Source organism: Borostomias antarcticus, assembly GCF_949987555.1.
Source record: "Borostomias antarcticus genome assembly, chromosome: 5".
Taxonomy (NCBI): domain Eukaryota; kingdom Metazoa; phylum Chordata; class Actinopteri; order Stomiiformes; family Stomiidae; genus Borostomias; species Borostomias antarcticus.
Genome location: NC_140238.1, coordinates 34,270,132 through 34,293,338, shown reverse-complemented (window position 1 = coordinate 34,293,338; position 23,207 = coordinate 34,270,132). Strand labels below are relative to the sequence as shown.

General features: G+C 45.5%; 1 protein-coding gene across 1 annotated transcript; it reads right to left on the bottom strand.

Moving 5' to 3' along the window:
* Window positions 1-4,331: 4,331 nt before the first annotated feature.
* kctd5a (potassium channel tetramerization domain containing 5a) lies at window positions 4,332-13,419 on the bottom strand (the record flags this gene model as incomplete). The annotated part of the gene is made up of 6 exons (XM_084438632.1): window positions 4,332-4,367; window positions 5,593-5,718; window positions 8,009-8,104; window positions 9,312-9,403; window positions 10,439-10,547; window positions 13,201-13,419. 6 exons carry the CDS (start codon window positions 13,417-13,419, stop codon window positions 4,338-4,340), a joined length of 672 nt encoding a protein of 223 aa, XP_084294758.1. The 3' UTR covers window positions 4,332-4,337.
* Window positions 13,420-23,207: the final 9,788 nt, after the last annotated feature.

Sequence of the window (23,207 nt, the reverse complement as noted above, 5' to 3'; positions counted from 1 at the left end):
GTAAGGCACAGAGTAGAGCCAAATGCTTTCTGTGTTGGCGGCGGTGCAGGCAGTGTGTTGGACAGCTATATATTTAAAGAGACAGCGCATTCAAAGCTTTATGTGGGAAATGTCAGTAAAGTGTGGTCCCTTTAATACAGTACATCCATGTTTGGTCCCCGCAACCATCGTATCTTGATTATATTTTGTATTTTTTAGATTGAATGCTTGATTGGCGCCATCTTGTTATAGTTAATATAACATATAAATATAGGCCTATTTCCTATTGCATAATGCCTCTATGATGTCCACACATCGCAGGGCTCCAGTAATGCCTGCAGAGACAGCAAAGCGCCAGTAGGGATCGCACATTAGCAGTGTTCGGGGAAAAAGAACAAAAGGAAGCAGCAAGGAGACACCTAGAGAGCAGACTGGAGACTTTTAGTCAAGAGGAAATATTGTCTCCATCAATATGATGCACCCCATAACCTACTGTAACATGGAGGGAAGTTCTCATCCACCCACAACAGAACAAAGACATCAAAGAAAATGCTGAATTAACATTTATTGATTCAGTTCACTGGGTCTAGCATAACCACAATTCCCCCATTTGTCAAAACTTATATATTATAGTTCGTATATACATTAAGCATAAAAATGTATAAAACCTTTGAGATACTAATATTTAAGCATATCAGTGATAAAGTGAAGCAAAACACAATACAGTCTTCTGATCAAAATACATTTTGCAGATTCATGGAAAACTAGAAAAGTTTCTTTAAGACACCCACAGCAGCAGGAGAGCATGGTGGTCTTAGTGGTGTCCAGCAGAACTAAGGGCAAAGGTCACATGCAGTCACTGATACAACTCCACTGTGACGCCACACTAGTTACCCCCCTCTGACGGGGCATCAGGGACATGGAGGCAGGTCCCCAGACCCCCAGGGACATGGAGGCAGGTCCCCAGACCCCCAGGGACATGGAGGCAGGTCCCCAGACCCTCAGGGACATGGAGGCAGGTCCCCAGACCCCCAGGGACATGGAGGCAGGTCCCCAGACCCTCAGGGACCCTCAGGGACACGGAGGCAGGTCCCCAGACCCTCAGGGACATGGAGACAGGTCCCCAGACCCCCAGGGACATGGAGACAGGTCCCCAGACCCCCAGGGACATGGAGGCAGGTCCCCAGACCCCCAGGGACATGGAGGCAGGTCCCCAGACCCTCAGGGACAGAGGCAGGTCCCCAGACCCTCAGGGACATGGAGGCAGGTCCCCAGACCCTCAGGGACAGAGGCAGGTCCCCAGACCCTCAGGGACATGGAGGCAGGTCCCCAGACCCCCAGGGACATGGAGGCAGGTCCCCAGACCCCCAGGGACATGGAGGCAGGTCCCCAGACCCTCAGGGACATGGAGGAAAGTCCCCAGACCTTCAGGGACATGGAGACAGGTCCCCAGACCCCCAGGGACATGGAGGCAGGTCCCCAGACCCTCAGGGACATGGAGGCAGGTCCCCAGACCCTCAGGGACATGGAGGCAGGTCCCCAGACCCTCAGGGACAGAGGCAGGTCCCCAGACCCTCAGGGACCAGGTCATATAATGGTCAACTGGAAAGCATCCTGAAACGTGTTACATTGCCTACATACATGGCTGGCAGCAACTATGAGGTGTTAACTTACAAATATACAGATATTCAAACCAGCCAAATTGGAAGGTGGTATCACAATGGCAAGTAAACATCAAGATGATAAAATACCAGACATGTAAACTTTACCTTGACCTGGCAAAATGACAAGGTTGACCTCTGCAGAGATTATAAAGCTTTTATTCCACTATAGAAAGCCCTTATTATATAGCTTTTATTCCACTATAGAAAGCCCTTATTATATAGCTTTTATTCCATTATAGAAAGCCCTTATTGTGTAAAGAAAAAAGACCATGCACTGAGAATACACATCTGAATATTATGAGATCATTACTCTCTGTAATAAAGCCTTGTAGATCTGCATTCAGACTTAGTCATTTTGTTCATGCTTGACATTTTCATTTAAGTTCAAATTCAGGTATATATTTGGTCATTGAACAACATGTGAAACATCTCAAAACATATTTCATCGAGGCTACGGAGGTGTTCTTGTATTGACTTAGGTACTAGACTCTGTATAACTACCAAACATTTTGAATAATAAAAAATGCAATAGTAAAGCAACGTATTTCATTTTTACAACTGCCAGTCCAAAGCCACAGTTCAGAGGTTCAACAGAGGTTCAGTGGTCACACTGCAGAATATGAAGGGGTGTGAATAAAGTATAAATACACGGCCTGTGCTGAATAATGTACAACACAAAGGTGCTTCAAAATATGCTATAAATATGCTTGTTACACAGTATTAGTTTCATAGATAATATGGAACACGCCTTTCTGGCAGCAGCTGCCATTAACAGTCACTATCATGATATTAAATGTCTAAAACCAACGCAAAAAGATAAAACGTACATCAAAAAGTAAACCATTTTGCTGAAACAAATAAGGCTTGCAGTGAATATGGGGGACAAATAGAAGTGAACACAAAACAAGTAAAACAAGGGTCCCCATACACCGTAACACTCGATGTAAAAACCCCAGCCCCTCAGCAGGCTGAAGGGACAGAATACTCTCAAACAGAATGGGTTCCAGTTACACAGCTAGAAAAGCCACCCCTCTATAGCGATAATCTTACAATGGAAGACGCATTTCAGTCCTTTAACATCCACATCCACCCAATCGTATCTCATCAATCTCTTTAATATAGAATCACCGTGTAAAAGCTAGAACGTCCCCTTTCAACAGCAAATACAATTCTGTGCCAGAGATGCGTCAGAGGGGTCATATATAATCTCTGTTTATAGATGTGTAAAACTAAATACATCCGTCCACATAAAACAGACAGTGTAATAGTGGATGTATGAGTAGATGTTACTGCACTCTCAAATCTCACCATTTCTTTAAATGAATTTCTGAACCTGAAGTTTAACTTTTTAATGCACAGGACTGGTAAGACGCAAATTATTTGTATCAAACAAAGTTTATCACCAGACCAAATACATTATATTTACTAATTCAAAAATACTATCATAAACCCTGAGTAAATGATTGATTACCTATAAGGAGCCCATTTTGCTCAAGTTATGAACTATGACATGCATATTTCCTGCCCATTCCAACGCTAAGGTATTTTGGTTATTGTTCTTGTCTTGAATCCAACTTATACTACTGAGTAGGCACAACAGACACTACCGAGTAGGCAATACAGACACTACCAAGTAGGCAATACAGACACTACCGAGTAGGCACAACAGACACTACCGAGTAGGCACAACAGACACTACCAAGTAGGCAATACAGACACTACCAAGTAGGCAATACAGACACTACCAAGTAGGCAATACAGACACTACCAAGTAGGCACAACAGACACTACCAAGTAGGCAATACAGACACTACCAAGTAGGCAATACAGACACTACCAAGTAGGCAATACAGACACTACCAAGTAGGCAATACAGACACTACCAAGTAGGCAATACAGACACTACCGAGTAGGCACAACAGACACTACCAAGTAGGCAATACAGACACTACCAAGTAGGCAATACAGACACTACCAAGTAGGCAATACAGACACTACCAAGTAGGCAATACAGACACTACCAAGTAGGCACAACACACTACTGAGTAGGCACAACAGAAGATGAAACACTCAATTGTGCACAAGCGCGAGTAAACAGGTAAGTGTGTGGAGTGAAGTTCACTTCATCAGCTTGCCATGACGGTCCTCTGGGCCTGATGGAGCTTGTGCCTTTACATCTGAACACAACGCAGGACAAACTCCTTTACATCTGAACACAACGCAGGACAAACTCCTTTACATCTGAACACAACGCAGGACAAACTCCTTTACATCTGAACACAACGCAGGACAAACTCCTTTACATCTGAACACAACGGCAGGACAAACTCCTTTACATCTGAACACAACGCAGGACAAACTCCTTTACATCTGAACACAACGCAGGACAAACTCCTTTACATCTGAACACAACGCAGGACAAACTCCTTTACATCTGAACACAACGCAGGACAAACTCCTTTACATCTGAACACAACGCAGGACAAACTCCTTTACATCTGAACACGACGCAGGACAAACTCCTTTACATCTGAACACAACGCAGGACAAACTCCTTTACATCTGAACACAACGCAGGACAAACTCCTTTACATCTGAACACAACGCAGGACAAACTCCTTTACATCTGAACACAACGCAGGACAAACTCCTTTACATCTGAACACGACGCAGGACAGACTCCTGAAGCTGCCTTCACATTCGAGAGCCTTGTTCTTGAAGAATCTGAAAAAGAAATGAGGTAGTGAAGTGAGTTGACTCACCATCACATCCCTGACTCACCATCACATCACATCCCTGACTCACCATCACATCCCTGACTCACAATCACATCCCTGACTCACCATCACATCCCTGACTCACCATCACATCACATCCCTGACTCACCATCACATCCCTGACTCACCATCACATCCCTGACTCACCATCACATCCCTGACTCACCATCACATCCCTGACTCACAATCACATCCCTGACTCACAATCACATCCCTGACTCACAATCACATCCCTGACTCACAATCACATCCCTGACTCACAATCACATCCCTGACTCACAATCACATCCCTGACTCACAATCACATCCCTGACTCCCAATCACATCCCTCACCATCACATCCCTGACTCACCATCACATCCCTGACTCACAATCACATCCCTGACTCACAATCACATCCCTGACTCACAATCACATCCCTGACTCACAATCACATCCCTGACTCACAATCACACCCCTGACTCACAATCACATCCCTGACTCACCATCACATCCCTGACTCACAATCACATCCCTGACTCACCATCACATCCCTGACTCACCATCACATCCCTGACTCACAATCACATCCCTGACTCACAATCACATCCCTGACTCACAATCACATCCCTGACTCACCATCACATCCCTGACTCACCATCACATCCCTGACTCACCATCACATCCCTGACTCACCATCACATCCCTGACTCACCATCACATCCCTGACTCACCATCACATCCCTGACTCACAATCACATCCCTGCACAATCACATCCCTGACTCACAATCACATCCCTGACTCACAATCACATCCCTGACTCACAATCACATCCCTGACTCACAATCACTCACAATCACATCCCTGACTCACCATCACATCCCTGACTCACAATCACATCCCTGACTCACAATCACATCCCTGACTCACAATCACATCCCTGACTCACAATCACATCCCTGACTCACAATCACATCCCTGACTCACAATCACATCCCTGACTCACAATCACATCCCTGACTCACAATCACATCCCTGACTCACAATCACATCCCTGACTCACAATCACATCCCTGACTCACAATCACATCCCTGACTCACAATCACATCCCTGACTCACAATCACATCCCTGACTCACAATCACATCCCTGACTCAGGTTCCCTGTCAGCTCAGCGCAGCGGGACACACACCTTGGCCTTCTCACTGGGCTCGCTGCTGGTGCCGTAGGATTGGTTGAGCAGCTCTTTGGACACGACACACAGGAACTCAGCCTGGTCCTCGTTCCCATAGTTGTATGAGGAGCCGATACTGACCAGCTGAGGAAAAACACAAACCAATCAGAAATAAGTATTATGCTAATTCTTGCTCACAAAGGAAGAAGAGCTTTCCAATAATTTATTTGACAAATCTCACACAACTTGATTGGGACCGTTTGGATGATGCTATGGGGCGTCACAAGAGACTGACTTGTCTAAGTAACACAGACAGGCTACGCAATAGGGCAGAGCAGCTGCTAATGAGTGATATAGAGTTGGTACAGTCGGCTAAACTTGACATTGTGGAGTAATGGGAAGGAAACCAGTTCATTGTGGAGTAATGGGAGGGAAACCAGTTCATTGTGGAGTAATGGGAGGGAAACCAGTTCATTGTGGAGTAATGGGAGGGAAACCAGTTCACTGTGGAGTAATGGGAGGGAAACCAGTTCATTGTGGAGTAATGGGAGGGAAACCAGTTCATTGTGGAGTAATGGGAGGGAAGGAAACCAGTTCTCAGAGTCGACTCCCCAGTCTGTCCCCAGCCTTGTATTGACACCTTCTAAAATCAGATCCGTTACCATGGTGCCTCTGACAGCCCAAACTAGGGGGGCGGGGCTTTTAAAACAGCCTCTGTCCATTGGTTCCAGCGTCCGTCACACAAGTTGAACAATGTTGTATGGATTAGAGCAGACTAGTGATATTGTATGGCCAGCTCATGTACTGTATGGGTTGAGCCCCTGCCTGTCCTGTCCTGCACGGCCTCCCTCCAGCACCCCGGACAGCGGGGGGAGACCCCACGGGGCACGGTGGTGAGAGACGGTACTGCAGGCTCGGCCGGTCTGCTCTGACGACAGGCGCAGCTGGGACGGGTCGTCCAAACAGCCCTGCGACCGCTGGCCTGGCCCCGCCCCCGCGGCGGGGTCCCCCACCAGCTCAGGCCTCCGGCCCGGCGCCTTCCTCCACACCCATCCCTGCCCCTGCACCCCTCCCTACCTCCACACCCATCCCTGCCCCTGCACCCCTCCCTACCTCCACACCCCTCCCTGCCCCTGTGCCTGTTAAGCGCAGCCACTTTGGCCGCCTTATCCGTCCCCCACCATGTTGATTTTCTCCCTATGAACTGTTTGCCTGTTGGCTGTAATATTGCGGTTCTGTATTTTTTGATATGGTGAATGCTGGGGGGGGTTGTGTGGTGGATACACATTTGCATAGTATTGAGACATTCACCAGAGAGTTAGGAATTCAGAACGAGAACTAACAGCTAGTTCAAATGTAGACAAATGTCGGATGTTTTTAGCTCGTGCGTTGGATACTTGCTGGGTTGCTAGGCTACGAGAGAGGAGACGTTAGTGGTTACATGGTTTAGACTTGCTACTCTGTTGTTACCTCGACTGCGCTGTAACTTTTGTTGTTTTTTATGCGAGAGTAAATAGCACAGACTCGCCTTACATCTACCATCTCCCCGTTAGTGGACTCCCACAACCTAAAGTATAGATATAGTATAGAATCCGGAGGTCCCTGGCCATTCCCATCCCTATTGTGTACATTTGAATCCTGCCTCCTCCATACCATAATGGTACAGCAGGTCCCTGCTTTCACTAAGTGGCCATGTGGAGAATGCCTCACATTCTGTCACCTTGCTTGCTCCCAAAAAAGGAAACGTGAGGAGCAGCAGCCCGCTGCTGGTCTCACCCACTGGGAGATCCTAACACCATGCCAGGCTCAGGATAGGGACAGGCTGGTCTCACTCACTGGAAGATCCTAACACCATGCAAGGCTCAGGATAGGGACAGGCTGGTCTCACTCACTGGTAGATCCTAACACCATGCCAGGCTCAGGATAGGGACAGGCTGGTCTCACTCACTGGGAGATCCTAACACCATGCCAGGCCTCAGGATAGGGACAGGCTTCTCACTGATATTAAGATTCCTGCTTGGTGGCCTGACTGTACAGAAACAGTAACGTCCCGTAACACTACATCTCATTGTAACAACTTGGCAGCTGACAGTCTTGAAAGTCATCCAGGCACAGAAATAGCCTGTCAGTATCTTCCCACGTGGTCCAACACATTTTTTACTTTCATGAATATTATATTTACTGTGGGCCTAAATGTTCAAGCTTACTGTAAAAGCTCAAGCTTACTGTAAAACTGCTAGCCAACAGTTATGTAGGAAGCTGGGCAATTAAAAAGTGATGTCTACACAAAAACTACACAGAAAATCAAGACAGAACAACCAGTTACTTTTGAAAATGGCCTATTATAGCTTTGTCATTCAATTGTGCTTAGACACTACACACAAGCAATCTAGAGTTTTTCCAATAGTTAAGAGGCTGAAGGGTTTAACCCTACCTGCTCAAATTTCCAACCGTCTGACATGGTAGAAACCATTTGTGTTAGTTCCTCTTCTTGGCACTGTAGGACTCTGTAGACGTGTTTGACAGGGAGCTGTGAGGGGAACATGGGTTAATACTTACACATCATGAGAAACACCATCATCTGAGCCAGTGTGCCAAAGGTTTGACTGCTCTGGAATAATGTCATGTATTAAAACACAAAACCACAAAATACCATCTGCGTAAGTAGAACAAATATACAAAGGCATGTAAACAGAGATAATCTTTGGGAGAGAATTGGTCAAGGATATTTGCAATGAAGTATCAATGAAGCAACGGTATCAATGAAGCAACGGTATCAATGAAGCAACGGTATCAAAGAAGCTACGTTATCAATGAAGCTACGGTATCAATGAAGCTACGTTATCAATGAAGCTACGGTATCAATGAAGCTATGGTATCAATGAAGCAACGGTATCAATGAAGCAACGGTATCAAAGAAGCTACGTTATCAATGAAGCTACGGTATCAATGAAGCAACGGTATCAAAGAAGCTACGGTATCAATGAAGCAACGGTATCAATGAAGCAACGGTATCAATAAAGCTACGTTATCAATGAAGCTACGGTATCAATGAAGCAACGGTATCAATGAAGCTACGGTATCAATGAAGCTACGTTATCAATGAAGCTACGGTATCAATGAAGCAATGAAGCTACGGTATCAATGAAGCAACGGTATCAATGAAGCTACGGTATCAATGAAGCAATGAAGCTACGGTATCAATGAAGCAACGGTATCAATGAAGCTACGGTATCAATGAAGCAACGGTATCAATGAAGCTACGGTATCAATGAAGCAACGGTATCAATGAAGCAATGAAGCTATGTTATCAATGAAGCAATGAAGCAATGAAGCAATGAAGCTATGTTATCAATGAAGCAACGGTATCAATGAAGCTACGGTATCAATGAAGCTACGTTATCAATGAAGCTACGGTATCAATGAAGCAATGAAGCTACGGTATCAATGAAGCAACGGTATCAATGAAGCTACGGTATCAATGAAGCAATGAAGCTACGGTATCAATGAAGCAACGGTATCAATGAAGCTACGGTATCAATGAAGCAACGGTATCAATGAAGCTACGGTATCAATGAAGCAATGAAGCAACGGTATCAATGAAGCAATGAAGCTACGTTATCAATGAAGCAACGCTATCAATGAAGCAATGAAGCTATGTTATCAATGAAGCAACGCTATCAATGAAGCAATGAAGCTACGGTATCAATGAAGCAACGGTATCAAGGCAAACTGACCTGAAGGGTTCGGCAGTCCCTCTCTCTGATCTTGTCTTTCACTAGTTTGATCAAGGAGGTGATGTTGTAGAATTCAGCCTCTTCCAGCACACCTTAAGGAACAAAGACAGTTATTTATAGAACCCAGCCTCTTCAAGCACACCTTAAGGAACAAAGACACACAGTTATTTATAGAACCTATGTTAAAGGAATGTGCAACTGTTTGAAAACACCTCTGCCAACTAATAAGGGAATACATCAATGTTCACGTCTACAACGGTCGCGTCAATACAAGTCAATGGATTTCATAAAATGATCAATAAAACCCTACAGGATTCATACTTTGCGGCAAATTTGATGTCAGAACACCAACGGACACCAATTACCCCCTCGGTGAGCTTCTTGTCTTCGAAATCGAGAGTTTGACATGTTTTTGAATGATTTTTCAAGGTGCCCACCCACATCCATTGTATGACCAAAATGGTGGTAGAGCAATTATCAACTTTCTCAAAAGTGCTAGTTTTGTCAACGTTTTGATCTGAACCATTGTATATGATCATAAGTAACCTTAAAACAGGGCTAAACATGCATTTTCCCTTTACTACACCTTTACTGCTCCTTTAAGATTTTGGATTTAAAAAGAAAATAGGGATCCATTGGTTGTGCTGAATGAATCAGAGAAACGTCCGGGACAAACGAGTGAGAGAAACGTCTGGGACAAACGAGTGAGAGAAACGTCCGGGACAAACGAGTGAGAGAAACGTCGGGGACAAACGAGTCAAAGTGTTTAGATTCAATTATTTGGGGGTTTCAGACTCATCTAATTTTTACCTTTCAGGCAATGTGAGATTAAATTAGTTCATTTGCAAATCTCCAACAGTGCAAACGCTGCTTATAGCAGGTTCCCAATCTGTAACTATTTGAGTCTCCACAATCACCTCTCAGTTGAAAAAGTAGCGTTCATAAATATGGCCGAGGCATATCTGGGGTTTTTTAATGCCCATTTTCATGACTACATCTACACAAACAACAACCTAGCAATTTATCTACTGAACTACTGCAGCAAAACAAAGAGCAACATGATGGAATGGTGAAACTCAAGACATGCCCAAACACACCCTGGATATCCCAGAACACACCCCTCATACCTTCCTCTGCCAGGCCGCTGTTAAGCACCAGTTTCCCATGTCTTAGGTAGTTGAGCACCGGGCCGAAGTAAGTCGGATCTCTGTCTATCAAATAGGCACCCGTTTCATCCTGTAGAATAAAAACAAAGTAAGGAGAATCCCCATAATGGGCATAGCCTGCACTGTACAACAGAAATACGTCGGTTACAACTTGTAACGCAACTGTTGTGAGCAGAAACAATAGTGATAAAGTAGCTAATACAGGGACAGACCACAAAAGGGAAATGCTATTCTATCTACCCAAATAGTCAAGGGGTAATCTGCAAGGCTCAAATCCAGATGCCCCTTCATCAGATAGAGGCTAACATAGTATCCAAGAGGACCGGATATGAGTGTTAGCTTAATGTGATGGTAATTAGTTAATGCTTAGATATAGACCTATTTCTAAACCATGGAGAGAATATGATTCTGCTACAAAAACTTGGACCAGCCAAAGGTTGAGTGGCTAATGGTCCCAGCTCCGACATTTACAGGTCTAATTATGTCCCAAGAATCCCTTGAGATCACTGTGAGATCCGTCACTCACCCCATCATTAGCTGGAATCAATGCACAGACCATATATCCTTACTGTGTACTGTACTATTCTGCATGTCTCCTCAGTGTCCTTCAGAGAGGTTAGGGTATGCTGACCTTTAGGGTTAGAAAGCCAGGATACTAAACGCATTATTCTCAAGGTGCAGATAAACCCATTTTGTCCACACAGACAAGACACAGACAATCTGACAGCAGGTTGTTATTGATGGTTAGACAGTCTATGACCAACACTGACTAACTAAGTCTGCAATATCCAACAAAGAGAAGGGCCTGACTGGATATTCGAGGTCAGTCTTATACGCCACAAACAGTTGATGAAAGAAGGTTGATGGTGATGAATCTGATGATGTGATGGTTGGAAAAGCGACACTCAACTGAAGTATTTTGAAATGGCAACAACACAATTATTATGACCCGAGTAAACGTTATTTAACTATCCAGTTATTATGACCCGAGTAAACGTTATTTAACCAGCCAGAGGCATGTAGTTACTGAGGAGCTGAGTGGGACTGATGAGCTAAACGGAGCACCGCTGGCTAAAGCACTGTCTCTAACTAAAAGGCTTTTTCTCACCTAACATTACTATCTATATAGATAGTATATAAACTAGTAAAAACATATATATATATACTAGCTATATAGCTAGTGCTAAAGTTACACTGTGCTTTAAAATAGTAGCTCAGGTATTCTGTCATGTCTTCATGTGTAAAGCTCTCTAGGCTGTGATTATTCAACGTTAGCTACTTGTTAGCTAGTTAGTCTGTCCCTAGCTGGGTTAGTCTGTCCCTAGCTGGGTTAGTCTGTCCCTAGCTGGGTTAGTCTGTCCCTAGCTGGGTTAGTCTGTCCCTAGCTGGGTTAGTCTGTCCCTAGCTGGGTTAGTCTGTATCTAGCTGGGTTAGTCTGTCCCTAGCTGGGTTAGTCTGTCCCTAGCTGGGTTAGTCTGTCCCTAGCTGGGTTAGTCTGTCCCTAGCTGGGTTAGTCTGTCCCTAGCTGGTTAGTCTGTCCCTAGCTGGGTTAGTCTGTCCCTAGCTGGGTTAGTCTGTCCCTAGCTGGTTAGTCTGTCCCTAGCTGGGTTAGTCTGTCCCTAGCTGGGTTAGTCTGTATCTAGCTGGGTTAGTCTGTATCTAGCTGGGTTAGTCTGTCCCTAGCTGGGTTAGTCTGTCCCTAGCTGGGTTAGTCTGTCCCTAGCTGGTTAGTCTGTCCCTAGCTGGGTTAGTCTGTCCCTAGCTGGGTTAGTCTGTCCCTAGCTGGTTAGTCTGTCCCTAGCTGGGTTAGTCTGTATCTAGCTGGGTTAGTCTGTCCCTAGCTGGTTAGTCTGTCCCTAGCTGGGTTAGTCTGTCCCTAGCTGGGTTAGTCTGTCCCTAGCTGGTCAGTCTGTCCCTAGCTGGGTTAGTCTGTCCCTAGCTGGGTTAGTCTGTCCCTAGCTGGGTTAGTCTGTCCCTAGCTGGGTTAGTCTGTCCCTAGCTGGGTTAGTCTGTCCCTAGCTGGGTTAGTCTGTCCCTAGCTGGGTTAGTCTGTCCCTAGCTGGGTTAGTCTGTCCCTAGCTGGTCAGTCTGTCCCTAGCTGGGTTAGTCTGTCCCTAGCTGGGTTAGTCTGTCCCTAGCTGGGTTAGTCTGTCCCTAGCTGGGTTAGTCTGTCCCTAGCTGGGTTAGTCTGTCCCTAGCTGGGTTAGTCTGTCCCTAGCTGGTTAGTCTGTCCCTAGCTGGGTTAGTCTGTCCCTAGCTGGGTTAGTCTGTATCTAGCTGGGTTAGTCTGTCCCTAGCTGGGTTAGTCTGTCCCTAGCTGGGTTAGGGTTAGCTCTAGCTGGTTAGTCTGTCCCTAGCTGGGTTAGTCTGTCCCTAGCTGGTTAGTCTGTCCCTAGCTGGGTTAGTCTGTCCCTAGCTGGGTTAGTCTGTCCCTAGCTGGGTTAGTCTGTATCTAGCTGGGTTAGTCTGTCCCTAGCTGGGTTAGTCTGTCCCTAGCTGGGTTAGTCTGTCCCTAGCTGGGTTCGTCTGTCCCTAGCTGGGTTAGTCTGTCCCTAGCTGGGTTAGTCTGTCCCTAGCTGGGTTAGTCTGTATCTAGCTGGGTTAGTCTGTCCCTTGCTGGGTTAGTCTGTCCCTAGCTGGTTAGTCTGTCCCTACCTGGTTAGGGTTAGCTCTAGCTGGCCTCTATCTCTCCTAGCTGAACTAGCTCGCCAGGCTAACGGTACCTGGTCCGAGTGGAGGTCGGGGTCCTCCTGGCTCAGCCGGAACAGGAAGCACTTGGGCTCCCGGCACAGCGTCTGTCTCGTGGTGAGGAAACACGTCCCCCCCACATTGAGACGGACCCATTTAGAGGGTCCAGGTCCGGGTGAGGGCATGATGTCCCCTGGGGACGAGGGACACCTCTGTCCCTCTGAGCCGCTGAGGTCAGGGCTGTGTTCCGCCATCCTGCTCCCCGACTCCTGCTAGCTAGTGTGAGCTAATGTCAGCTAGCTGCTAGCTGCCCGGAGGAAGGAGGAGGTGCTCCAGGGGCGGAACCTCAGGGACGGAACCTCAGGGGGCGTGGAAATGTAGCCTCGCGTCACTGGTTTCCGGTCTACAGCCTGCTGGTATCCGGTCACACAAATGCCAAATCAAGCAGCCTAGTCTCGCCAGTCACTACGAATTAGAATAAAACATGGACATACTAAACGAAGTAGCCTATTCGGCATTTGTGTGATAGGATAGGATAGGATAGGATAGGATACCAGCGGGCTCTAGACCGAAAACCAAGCGAATAGAAACCAGGCTCTCCCCCAAAGAAAGCCTGGTGACGCGAGGCGAGGGCGGAACTAGTCTGGGGCGGAACTAGTCTGGGGTCTGTCTCGTTCGGTGTTGTCTCACCGGTCTAGAGCGGAAGCGCGATGACGCATCGCATAATCATCCGGTCTGGACCGGAAGACGAACAGTTGTTGTAATGTTTTTACTGTAGGCTGCACATGGTGAAGTTTCGAGTAGATAACATCAAACATGGACCCTTTTAATGCCCCCTTACCATAAGTCTGCACTTCTGCAGACTTTGCCTGAGGGAACTACCCACAGTTCATATCGTTGAGACGTGAAACACAGGGTCACCTGAAGAACGGCCAATAAACAAGCACGGACGGATCAACCCTAACGCTGACGTTACAGATAATATCTATGTTATTATTATCTATATGTTTTCATGTTTTCAGCTGGACTTGCTCAGCCTTGTAATTATTTTAGTTTTATTATTTATAGTTTATCAACCCTATGTCCCAAATCCGCAATAGTAAAAAATATAAGTCAATGTGAACTTGAGCACGAGGAACACACTTGAGTTGAACACTAGTTCAGGGATAAATGGAAGGACATTTTGGTGAGAACACTCAGAAACGTCACCTACAACTTTACTGAATCTGAGGGAGAATGAGAGAGTTAAGTATAATTATGTGTCAATGCTGCACAATTAAAATAGCATATCATGAAAAATATGTAATAATAACTGTGCCCCCTCATGCAGTTCATATGTCCCCCTGAAGACTAGTGACCTAACCAGGTCAGGAATACCCGAGTATTGGATTGGATTGGAAATGTTTATTTCAGTGTCATGCACCCCGGACAGGACAGGTAAGGACTTACAGGACACACCGATAGTAAACATAGACACAAAGTCAAACACAATCATTCCACAACAGACATTCCATTACAATCAAAAGTTAACTAATAGCTCCAGCCATCTTCTTCAAGCCATATTACATGTAAATAATTGAGCAGTTCTTAGAGTCCATGCTCTCTTAATAAAGGTAGCAGCAGTGAATATCTCTTCTCTGAACAGCCACTCTAGCTTTGCATAATCTCCTAACCAGAACAACTCCGGCTTCAGGTTTTGCATTTTTTCAAATAGAAATAGTCTGGGATCATCATATAATGGACAATGAAACATAAAATGAAATTCGTATTCCCTAGTAATACCCTACCCTAGTAATACCCTACCCTACCCTAGTAATACCCTACCCTAGTAATACCCTACCCTAGTAATACCCTACCCTACCCTAGTAATACCCTACCCTAGTAATACCCTACCCTAGTAATACCCTACCTACCCTAGTAATACCCTACCCTAGTAATACCCTACCTACCCTAGTAATACCCTACCCTAGTAATACCCTACCCTAGTAATACCCTACCTACCCTAGTAATACCCTACCCTAGTAATACCCTACCCTAGTAATACCCTACCTACCCTAGTAATACCCTACCCTAGTAATACCCTACCCTAGTAATACCCTACCCTACCCTAGTAATACCCTACCCTAGTAATACCCTACCCTAGTTAGCAAACCGTTTTCACTAAAACCTTCAGATTTGTAAAGCAACCCTGGCCTGACTGCTCTGTGCCACCCGGTTTAAGGGGTGAGCGCTGCCTCTTTATGCACAAACCTGGGAGTGTGATCCTCTGTGCTGTTGTTCAGGGTGCAGTAATCATCATAGAGCCTCTCTGGTTTACTAGACACGGGACTTTGCAGCCGTGGGAGGCTGTGCTTCACATCCTCACATCCAGAGTCCCCGTCACCAGCGGCTCCAGAGTCCCCGTCACCAGTGGCTCCAGAGTCCCCCTCACCAGTGGCTCCAGAGTCTCCCTCACCAGTGGCTCCAGAGTCTCCCTCACCAGCGGCTCCAGAGTCCCCGTCACCAGTGGCTCCAGAGTCCCCCTCACCAGCGGCTCCAGAGTCCCCGTCACCAGTGGCTCCAGAGTCCCCGTCACCAGCGGCTGTGGACTCAGAGAGCTCAGAGATGACGCTCTCTCCACAAGGGAACGTTCCAGAGGAGCATGGGGGCTTAGTGGAAGGACTCTTTGCTTGTGTAATGTTAGGGAACACCACGGTGATCATGGAGGGGCCAAGATAAGACGTGTGTTCTTGACCCGTTGTGTTTACTGATGAGGAGAGCTCTTGGTCTTTAATAGGTTTGTCCTCAATAATCAGAATATCAGTTGCCAGATGCTCTTCTATCATGTATGTTGATGTCAGATGACCTTCCAATGCAAGCCAGTCCTGGAGAGACAACAGAATTTGATGTGATGATCTGAAGTAAACTGTCTTGTGAGTAACATTTTAAATGTGGACAATAATGGGAAAATTGTACCTGGAGACTTCCTTTATAATCTTTGTAAAGAGGTTGGAAGAAGGAGTCTGGAGACGGCACATGAAAATACGCTTCTATCTTCATTCTACGGCACAAAGGATTGAAGTGTTAATGGACAAAGTTCCCTTGCCATCTCACTAAACTAATTTCAATGACCTGACATGATGAGTTTTTTGAAGAACAGCCTTTACCTTCTGATTGGGATGTAATATAAAAACAAAAGACCTCCAACCACCAAACACACGGACAAAGTGAACTTGAGCACGAGGAACACACTTGAGTCTGCTGAAGGAACAGAGGTAGATTCATTAATATGGACTCCATGTTAAAACAAGAGCAGAATGAATATGGGAGAAGGACAGATGGCATCTGTGATCAAGGGAATGTTCTAGTCTATAACTATGCTAACCAATGAGACTTAGGCTGTACAATATCACACAAGGAAAGAGGAAATGCGTTTATTTTACCTTCTTTTGCGGCAGTCTTAAACAGCTCCAATGAACTCCACTGACTCCAGTTACAGTGACTACAACTGTGTCTTTTTGGATAGGATCTCACTTTCACAAGGTATTCTGAGTCTGGATCAAGTCTAGATTCGTCCATTAAATAAGAATTGTTGTACACGTGCAATACCTAAGAAAGAGTTCAAGAGACATGTTACTGCAGCAGGTTACTGAAGCTGAACACTTTGATCTCACACTGAACACTTTGACCTCACACTGAACACTTTGACCTCATACTGAACAGGTTTACCTGAGGGGGGTTGCCAGGGTATCTGTGTAGGGACAGCTGGTAGTCAAAAGCTTTTAAGGAGCGGTGTTTTTCATAGCCACTCTTCCAAGAAAACCTGCAGCCGCCATGCATGCACTGGACTGTGAGACCACTAGGAGGAGTCGGTTTAACTGAACACAAAGCGTTGATCACAAGTGTCATCAAAGGGCAAGAATGCGTTGTGTTACCAATAGACATTTATAATAGACCAATAGACATTTGACCAGAAGGGTCAACAACGCTGCCCCGTCATTCAACACAACCCAAACAGCTGATCTTAATGATAATGATCCTCAGGGGACTTACTGTGATGCGCCGGCTCAAACTCTGTTAGGTTTTCATACCAGTCAGAGTTGTTAAAAAGACGCACGCTGAATATATCCTCTTCTATGAATGACTGCAGTCCTAGAGATTCTGCCACAAATGTACAGTTATAACGATGGTCCCCAATCTTTGCAAGTGAACAAATATATATCCTGTGGCAAAAAATAAATGTAAATTAATTTTCGCTTTTCAATTGATATTTATCATTAATTTATGGTAAGGTAACATTTTGCATATAAATATGACTCACATATTGATATCATGAGTGAATTCCAACCAGTATTGGGTGTTGTTACTCTTAGTCACTCCAGTGAGAGTCAAATCACAGGTAATTGTAAACCAGTAGTCAGTCACGCAGTTAGGATCTGTAACGTGTGAGAGGAAGTTATTAAACCAGTAGTCAGTCACACAGTTAGGATCTATAAGAGAGGAAGTTATTAAACCAGTAGTCAGTCACACAGTTAGGATCTATAAGAGAGGAAGTTATTAAACCAGTAGTCAGTCACACAGTTAGGATCTATAAGAGAGGAAGTTATTAAACCAGTAGTCAGTCACACAGTTAGGATCTATAAGAGAGGAAGTTATTAAACCAGTAGTCAGTCACACAGTTAGGATCTGTGAGAGAGGAAGTTATTAAACCAGTAGTCAGTCACACAGTTAGGATCTGTGAGAGAGGAAGTTATTAAACCAGTAGTCAGTCACACAGTTAGGATCTATAAGAGAGGAAGTTATTAAACCAGTAGTCAGTCACACAGTTAGGATCTATAAGAGAGGAAGTTATTAAACCAGTAGTCAGTCACACAGTCAGGATCTGTAAGAGAGGAAGTTATTAAACCAGTAGTCAGTCACACAGTCAGGATCTGTAAGAGAGGAAGTTATTAAACCAGTAGTCAGTCACAGTTAGGATCTGTAACGGCTGAGAGGAAGTTATTATAAAATATGGTATTTTTAGTGTTGATCACAAACCACATAAAGATTAAGTTATAATTTGCACAGTACCTCCATTAGCATTGCTCTCTGATGAAGGAATGAATTCCCAGAATGCACACAGCACAAGCAAAGACTTGTACACATGCATCTGTGGGAATGAACCAGAAAAACACATCTTCATAAGGGGCCACAAGTCGATCTGGGCTGATCATTAAATAATACATGTTAAACAAAGAGTTCATACATTGAGCAGGTCTTTGAGAAAGGACGGTACCTTGTTCTTGGACGTTGTGCATCTGTCTGAATCTGCATTATGAGAGTAGGAACTGGAGTCACACTTATACTGTACCTGACAGGAAGTGTGTTCCTTGCGTCACATGAAATATCATTCTCATTGGCTTAGCCACAAAGAGCTTAGTTTACTACACATCTCACATCTACACATTTATTTGTATCTATACATTTAACAACTGACTTACAGTTATACTTGTGTTAAATATGGTAAGGAATGGATGTGTTGCTGTATCAGTTCCATACAAATGAAATGAATTTAAAAGTAGATAAAAATCTTTATTGTCAGGTTAACATTTACATTTACTTTAAAGACACTATGTAAATAAAATGCAAAAATAGATTTAAAAATATATACAAAAAAACGTCACACTACATGAGGATGTGGCGCTGGTTACTTGTACCAGAGAAATGAAGGTTCTGCGTGTGACGCTCTTGATCAGATGGGAAATTAGATCGCTGTCTCACGTTAAGCTGCGGGGTTTCGTGTGTGTGTGTGTGTGTGTGTGTGTGTGTGTGTGTGTGTGTATGTGTGTGTGTGTGTGTGTGTGTGTGTGTGATGTCCAGATTATGAAGTTAGATAATAAGCAAGAACACATATCAGATGTACCATTTTCACACATTTAGCTCACATACAGTATTTCTGACATTGTTACCCGGGGCAGTTCAGTTGGAATATACACACATAATTATATATAAACATAATAATAACATAGCATCAAATTTAAACAGCTTGAACATGGAGTATAAACACTGTTAAAATGACTTAATTACTAGAAAATCCGTCAAGTACTGGAAAAAGCTGTATAGAAGCTGTTGTAAAGAAGTTGTCCACTTGGCTTTTGAGTCCACTTGGCTTTTGAGTCCACTTGGCTTTTGAGTCCACTTGGCTTTTGAGTCCACTTGGCTTTTGAGTCCACTTGGCTTTTGAGTCCACTTGGCTTTTGCTTGCACAAACATTGGGTCTTGATACAGTAGCTGTATTCATGGAGTCATAAGCACTGTTTCATACCAATCAAAAACAACAGCTAGTAGGCCTGCATCTTTCATGTTTGATCATGTCCATTCTCCTCAGTTGGAGGCTGCGGTCAGAGGGGTGTGGTCAGAGGGGTGTGGTCACTGTGGTCAGAGGGGTGTGGTCAGAGGGGTGTGGTCAGAGGGGTGTGGTCAGAGGGGTGTGGTCAGAGGGCTACAGTCACTGTGGTCAGAGGGGTGTGGTCAGAGTGCTGTGGTCAGAGGGGTGTGGTCAGAGGGGTGTGGTCACTGTGGTCAGAGGGGTGTGGTCAGAGGGGTGTGGTCACTGTGGTCAGAGGGGTGTGGTCAGAGTGCTGTGGTCAGAGGGGTGTGGTCAGAGGGGTGTGGTCAGAGGGGTGTGGTCAGAGGGCTGCGCTGTGCGGAGGTCGGCGGTCAGGATCCCCCTCCACAGTGCTGCTTATCATCCATTGCTTGACGTAGTTGGAGCTCCCTGGTCCACCTGCTAACGCAGAGTCCATCTGCTCCTCAGCACTGAAGTCTGAGTTCATTGGACTGCTGCAGTCAGACTCCATGAAGCCGCTGTCGAAGGTGTCCAGGTCCACTCTGGGGTAGCCATCGTCTGACTGCTCGTTCGAGCAGAAGGAGTCCAGTGAAATCTGCTCCGGCTCAATGTTATGGACTTGTGGGGGCCACTCCATAGCTGGGGGGCAAGTTGGTGGTCTTCCACCCTGCATAGATGACCCTCCTTCCCCATCTATCCTGCAGACCAGCAGGTCTTCCTCCCCAGATACAGTCACAGTGTGGATAGAGATGTCTCCAGAGTGACCAGTGCCCTGCCCCCCTTCCCCGTGGACATAGCGCAAGGATGGGCTTTGGGGAGAGGGGCCGAGGAGGGGGGTGCTGCCCGGCTTACGGAGCGCCTGGTGGTCCTCGCTGCTCATGTGCTCCACACTCCTGCAGGTCAACCCAACGACCTCCAGCTGCCTCTCAGTCATCACCTGAGCACTCAGGTTCATCACCAAGTGGTCAGCCTCAAGGAAGACGGGGCTAACCCATTTCTGTAACAAAGAAAATGGATGACAACTCATGAAGGTACACCATGCTGTAAGGAGATTTATTAGCTATATATTAGCTAGATATTAGATGCACAACTATAAGCTGTTATTAAAAAGCAATTCATGGTAAATTTGGGCATATGCCCACTTTTTTTTTTCTTTGACCAATTTTGGATTTATTTTATTTTCAACAAGGTTTGCAGGTGTACATCAACAAATAACTTCTGTTAGCATTATGCTAGGTATATCAAGGATATTTCCTGACAGTATGTTGGAAAGTAGATAAGGAAACAAACAAAAAAATGTATATTGTGGTTCTATCTACCTCTTTCCTAGCCTCGAGCACAGCCTGGCCTGCCCTGTTCATCTGGGACTAACAATATGCCCACTTTGTACAGCTGGGATATTAATAAAAGTGAAGATGTCTTTGTGGTACTCTGCCTCAACCACTCCTCTGTCAGTAAAGGCTGTGATTCTGCACAACTCTGAGCACTGACTCTAGCAGATATTGCCCGCAGATATGCATGGACAAATGTTTTCACGAGAATGCAACATCCTGTGACACAAAACCTCAGCTGATTTCAATCACAGCTTTTGATCTGAGAACATGCCAGGATGATAAACCCCACACTGGTACTGTAGCTCACTGTGACATTAGGGTGAGCACATGCAAGATGAAATGACTCAAATGTGCTGCACTAAGGGGCACTGATAGAACTGATAGACGCTTCACAGCAACAGGCATAAACTGATAGAGTACTACAGTGTGACTCACAGAGTTGTCTGAACTGTGCCCAAATAAGGATTCCACTTTCACCTACTGTACAGTATGTCGCCTAATAAGCCTTTTCCACAGCAGCCATTTTGACATGTAAAAGCAGGGTGAACTAAAAATGCTGTCATGTTCCATTAAACTCAGAAAACCGACTTTTGCATGTTTTATTGCTTTTCAGAAGACTTTTGATTGGACAATAGTCTCGCATAGCCAGACCAATCTCCACACTTAGTTTACGCTGTGCCAGGGCTGGAGAAAGGTCTGGCTGCACTCATTACCATTCGGAGATAAGGGGGGAAAACACAATTTATTTGTCAATCGTCTTGTGTAAACCAATTACAATCACTAGCTCGGAGGTTGTTGTGGCCCAATCAGGAGAATCTCCCATCGTCCCTGATTGGACCAGGAAGATTCTCCTGCCTCCTAATGACAAGGCTTATCTCCAGAACCTACATCCGCTGAGTCAGACTATGTGAATAGAGACCTCCCTGCTTAGACTAATCCAGATGGGAATTGATGGAAGGCTCTGTGAGGCTCTATGAGGTTCTATGAGGCTCTATGAGGCTCTATGAGGCTCTATGAGGCTCTATGAAGCTCTATGAGGCTCTATGCAGCCTGTGTCCAGGTTAATGACCTTAGGACTGTCTGGTTCCCAACTCCTCGTGGTGTGAAGCAGGGAGATGTACTCTCACCCAAAATGATTTAGCCCTACAAATAAAACATACTAAACTTGGTGTTAAAGTTACAAATATTATTGGGCATCCTGTTGTATGCTGATGGCTCCTTGCTTAATCAGTTCAATATTGTTCATGTATGGTTCAGTATATTAAATGGAGACTAACAATAAATCAAGAGACGGATATTGTTCCATTTAGAATGAAGAGGGGTGTAGAGAAGTGTGCATAACTTCTCTCTTGTTCATCCCCACTGTACTACGCTTGGCTCTGTCTGGGTTTGGATGAACACACAAGCTTTTAAATGGGATTAAATAATTCATAGATTCTGCAGGTAGAACCTTGGGGTCAGTGTTGAACAAATGAAACATGTGTAAGGTTCTAGGTTCTAGGTTCCAGCTGAGTCCATCGTGTGAGACCTGGGGAGGGGCTATGTGACTGGGGGAGGGGCTATGTGACTGGGGGAGGGGCTATGTGACTGGGGGAGGGGCTATGTGACTGGGGGAGGGGCTATGTGACTGGGGGAGGGGCTATGTGACTGGGGGAGGGGCTATGTGACTGGGGAGGGGCTATGTGACGGGGGGAGGGGCTATGTGACTGGGGGAGGGGCTATGTGACTGGGGGAGGGGCTATGTGACTGGGGAGGGGCTATGTGACTGGGGAGGGGCTATGTGACGGGGGGAGGGGCTATGTGACTGGGGGAGGGGCTATGTGACTGGGGGAGGGGCTATGTGACTGGGGAGGGGCTATGTGACTGGGGAGGGGCTATACTGGGGTATGGGGATACATAGCTGTGTCCATCGTGTGAGTGCCCTGGGATGGGTTAGGGTTAGGGTTAGGGTTAGGTATGTGACGGGGGTATGGGGATACATAGCTGCTGTTAACAACTTTCACAACAGAGCAATTCTCTGCTTTCTTGGTGCACAAACTGACCTAGAACCAGTCCGTCTGTGGGGATATGGGAGGAGACCCTTATGTGCTCAGAAACAATGGTGATAAGGTGCGCTATGGAACAGACTGATTAAAATGCCAGCAAAACTTATACACACACATATGCTCTCATCAAAGAGACCTGCAGTACAGCTCCAACCCATGTGTGTGCCTTAATATGTGTGCCTTAATCATACAAGAGCCCAAATGTTATGTGTTTATTATGTGATCTTGGAGGAGTATGAAGTGTTATGTGTTTATTATGTGATCTTGGAGGAGTATGAAGTGTTATGTGTTTATTATGTGATCTTGGGGGAGTATGAAGTGACTGCCTCCTGTATGCCAATCTGAGACAGGTATTA